The 3,814-nt window shown below is 42.8% G+C and overlaps 1 protein-coding gene across 1 annotated transcript; it reads left to right on the top strand.

Annotated features, from left to right (window-relative positions):
• Positions 1-214: 214 nt before the first annotated feature.
• Positions 215-673, top strand: LOC126592382 (serine/arginine-rich splicing factor SR30-like). Its single transcript, XM_050258064.1, has one exon. It carries the CDS (start codon positions 215-217, stop codon positions 671-673), a length of 459 nt encoding a protein of 152 aa, XP_050114021.1.
• Positions 674-3,814: the final 3,141 nt, after the last annotated feature.

Genomic DNA, 3,814 nt, shown 5'->3' with positions numbered 1-3,814 from the left:
CTCTCTCTCTCTCAAGCCAATATCAATTAAACAAAACCATTTTCAACTCCGACACCACACTGCGAAGACAGTCAATGGGGAAGAAAGAGAAACTAGAGAAAGAGAAAGCAGAAGCTCCTAAAACTCTCTAGAATCTCCTAACTCTATCAGACCATAACTGACCCATTTCATTCTCTCTCTCTTGCAATCTTTGTGAATTAAAGGGGAGTAAAAGATGAGTAGTCGATCGAGTCGCACTATCTACGTCGGCAATCTACCTGGAGATATTCGTATGAAAGAAGTTGAAGGTTTATTCCTGAAGTATGGGCCTATTGTTGACATTGATCTCAAAATCCCTCCAAGACCACCAGGTTATGCTTTTGTTGAGTATGAAGATCCTCGTGATGCTAATGATGCAATTTATGGCCAGGATGGGTACGACTTTGATGGGTTTCGTTTACGAGTTGAACTAGCACATGGTGGACGGCACTCCTCGTCACATCGTTCCAGCAGTTACAATCGTAGTAGCAGCAGCCGTGGTGCTTCTCGACGCTCTGACTATCATGTGCTAGTCACTGAATTGCCTCCCGCTATTCATCAACGTCAACCCCAACGTCGTCACCGTCCTCGACTACAAGTCCTTGTCGCATATGTTCGACATGGAGTTGGTCGAGAAGGAGAATGTTCTTGTTAGCAACTTCATGCCGAGTGTCAAGTTCACCGGCGACTTGAGGACCTGCGCTTATCTTGATGCATCCAAACCCCAACACTCCCAAATCAAAAAAACTTTGCCATGGACATCTTGAAAAGAAGCCCCAAAACATGGGTGCCGGAGCTCACTGCCAAACATAGCTTCACGAAAGACAAACTGTTGCCCTCCAAACTTCGCCCAGCCCAACAACAATGGCTGCTGGTGCAACCCGCCTCGCACCCACTTTGATCTCGCCATGCCCATGTTCATCAAGATCGCCGAGTACCGTGCCGACATTGTCCCTGTTTCTTACCGCCAGGTGCCATGCCGGAAGCAAGGTGGAATCAGGTTCACAATCAGAAAATGGATACAACAGCTCTATCTGTTGCTAGAAAGCGGTTGGAGGAATCAAATCAGCTACTATCCAATGACAATGGGTATGTTCATCTTAAAAAACTTGCAAAAAATGCTAAGAAGGCGACAACAACATATGATATCACGTGTTTCATTGATATATCCTGTAAAGTTCACTAGGGGTCCTGCACAAGAACAGGAACTTGAATCATTTCCTAACACTAGTGGATCATGAGGGTCAGAGTTCTGCAACAGCCCTGGGATATGTCGGTCATTTGTTTCAACGAAGCATGTGGAGTTCCCTTTCTTTCTAGATGGCCAAGACACAACGAGGCATGTGGAGTTCCCTTTACTCGTGTGTTTTGATGGGCTCGAGGAGTGAGAATGGATGGGCACGACCAGGCTGTCAAAGAAAAGCAAGTAGGTTTGCAAGCAAAAGATACCTTACAAAGCAACATAGGTGGACAGAGAATGAGCGGGGAGATCAAGAAAAGCAGAAAGCAAAAGAAAAAAGAAGCAGACATAATTGCGGTGGTGATGGCATGCAAAAAAAGGAATTATGGGCGTGACCCATTGAGCAGATGATCAGATTTATTTTTTGAATGATGTAATTTATTTTCCTTATCTTTCGGAGACATCTGTATAAACCCCATCAGAGAGTAATAAAAAAATTAATAAAAACTACAAGCCCAAAGTAATGGGCTACAATGTCATGTGGAGGGCGAAGGCCCGTACGCCCAAAAGAGCCAGGCTCTATGGCTCCAAATTCATTCAGCACCCTGCCGCTATTATCACCAACCAGGTGATCAAAAGTATGCTCAGTACTTCCAAAATTATTCGGCACCCTGCCTCTACTATCACCAACAAGGTGATCAAAAGTACGCCCAGTATTCCAAAATTATTTGGCAACATGCCGCTATTATCACCAATTAGGTGATCAAAAGTACGTCCTATACTCTAAAATTATATATGAGCATCACTCATGTCAATCATACATAAACATTAAATAGCATCACTCATGTCAATCATACATAAACATTCATGACCATCATTCATGTCAACATTCATGAGCATCACTCATGTCAAACATTCATGAGCATCACTCATGGCAATCAACATAAACATTCATGAGCATCACTCATGTCAATCTAGCTTTGAAAGCTTCATTTACAGAGTTCTAGCTTCAAAAAGCTTCATTTACAAAAGCTTCATTTACAGAGTTCTAGCTTCGAAAGCTTCATTTATAGAACTCCAGCTTCGAAAGCTTCATTTATAGAACTCCAGCTTCGAAAGCTTTATTTACAGAGCTCTAGCTTCAAAAGCTTCATTTACAAAAGCTCCAGCTTCGAAAGCTTCATTTACAGAGCTCTAGCTTCAAAGCTTCACTTGCAAAGTTTCACCTACAAAGCTTCAGTGCTAAACATACAAGTACCACCTCCGAACAACCACCACTTCAGCCCATACATGGATTCAATTTGAAGTATCCAGCCTACAGACTTTATTGACCGAAAACTTGAGGGACTACATTATGTACCATTTATTGGGCCTCAACTGGGCCTCATGAAAAATACTTGGGGGACTCTAGCCCATTATTTATGTAATGAGGAGCGAACCCTTATTCTATAAAGGGGACTCCCTCACTTTTATTAGAGAGCACCCATTACTTATGTATTGAGGAGCGAGCCTTTATTCTATAAAAGGGACTCCCTCACCATCATTAGAGAGCATCGCCGCCAACTGAGCAACCGCCTCGCCGGGAGCATCACTCCTAACCCATCACTTATGTATTAAGGAACGAGCCCTTATTCTATAAAAGGGACTCCATCACCATCTAGTTGAGCATCACTCTAGCCGATCACTTATGTATTGAGGAGCGAGCCCTTATTCTATAAAAGGGACTCCCTCACCATCATTAGAGAGCATCACCGCCTGCTGAGAAACCGCCTAGCCGCGAGCATCAACTCTAGCTCATCATTTATGTATTGAGGAATGAGCCCTTATTCTATAAAAGGGACTCCCTCACCTTCAACGCCACAAGCCGAGCCAACCAAGGCAACTTAAGCCACAAGCAGAGCAGCCTCATAGCAGGTGCTACTTCTAGTTTAGCATCATTTTAGATTGAGCACCGCCTCATATCGAGTATCAGTCCTAGACGACATCTAGTTACTTCGGCCCACACATAGACTGAATTTCAAATCTCCAGCCAAAAGACTCTCTTGACTGAAGACTTGAGGGACTACTGTTTGTACCATACTTAGGGCCTCCGTATTTAGATCTCGTATAAATACTCGGGGCACTCAAATGTAATTATGTAATAAATTGAGGGGCAAATATGTAATAAGTGAGGAGCCTTTATTCTATAAAAGGGTCTCTTCACCCTCACAAACCTCAAGCCTCACTCTCACCCTAAGAGGCTCTCACTCTCTCTCCCTCACCATCCTCTCCAACATCTCAGAGAAATACAATATCAGTATGGACGTAGCCCAAACATTGGGGTGAACCACGATACATATTATGTTATTTACTTGCTTGCAGATTCATGGTCGGATTTACGTTGTTTCAAGACCCCTCCGGTTTTGTGCATCAACAATAGCAAACACAAGAATTAACACATAATTGTCATGTTCTTCGAAATAACTAATATAACTAACACATTTGTGTCTCTCAGTCTTTCTTTACTAGAATGTACTGATTTATTGCCATAATAACTGCCAAAGTTTTAAAATCATACTATGCAAAAGCACAAATCAAGTAAAGCCTAATGCTTACCATCCCATTTGCTTTTCCCGT

Source organism: Malus sylvestris, chromosome 12, assembly GCF_916048215.2.
Source record: "Malus sylvestris chromosome 12, drMalSylv7.2, whole genome shotgun sequence".
In the NCBI taxonomy this organism is placed as follows: domain Eukaryota; kingdom Viridiplantae; phylum Streptophyta; class Magnoliopsida; order Rosales; family Rosaceae; genus Malus; species Malus sylvestris.
This window is presented reverse-complemented; position numbering and strand designations above follow the sequence as displayed.

Coding starts and splice junctions, on each gene's coding strand:
- LOC126592382 (XM_050258064.1), top strand. CDS start 215: ATGAGTAGTCGATCGAGTCGCACTATCTACGTCGGCAATCTACCTGGA.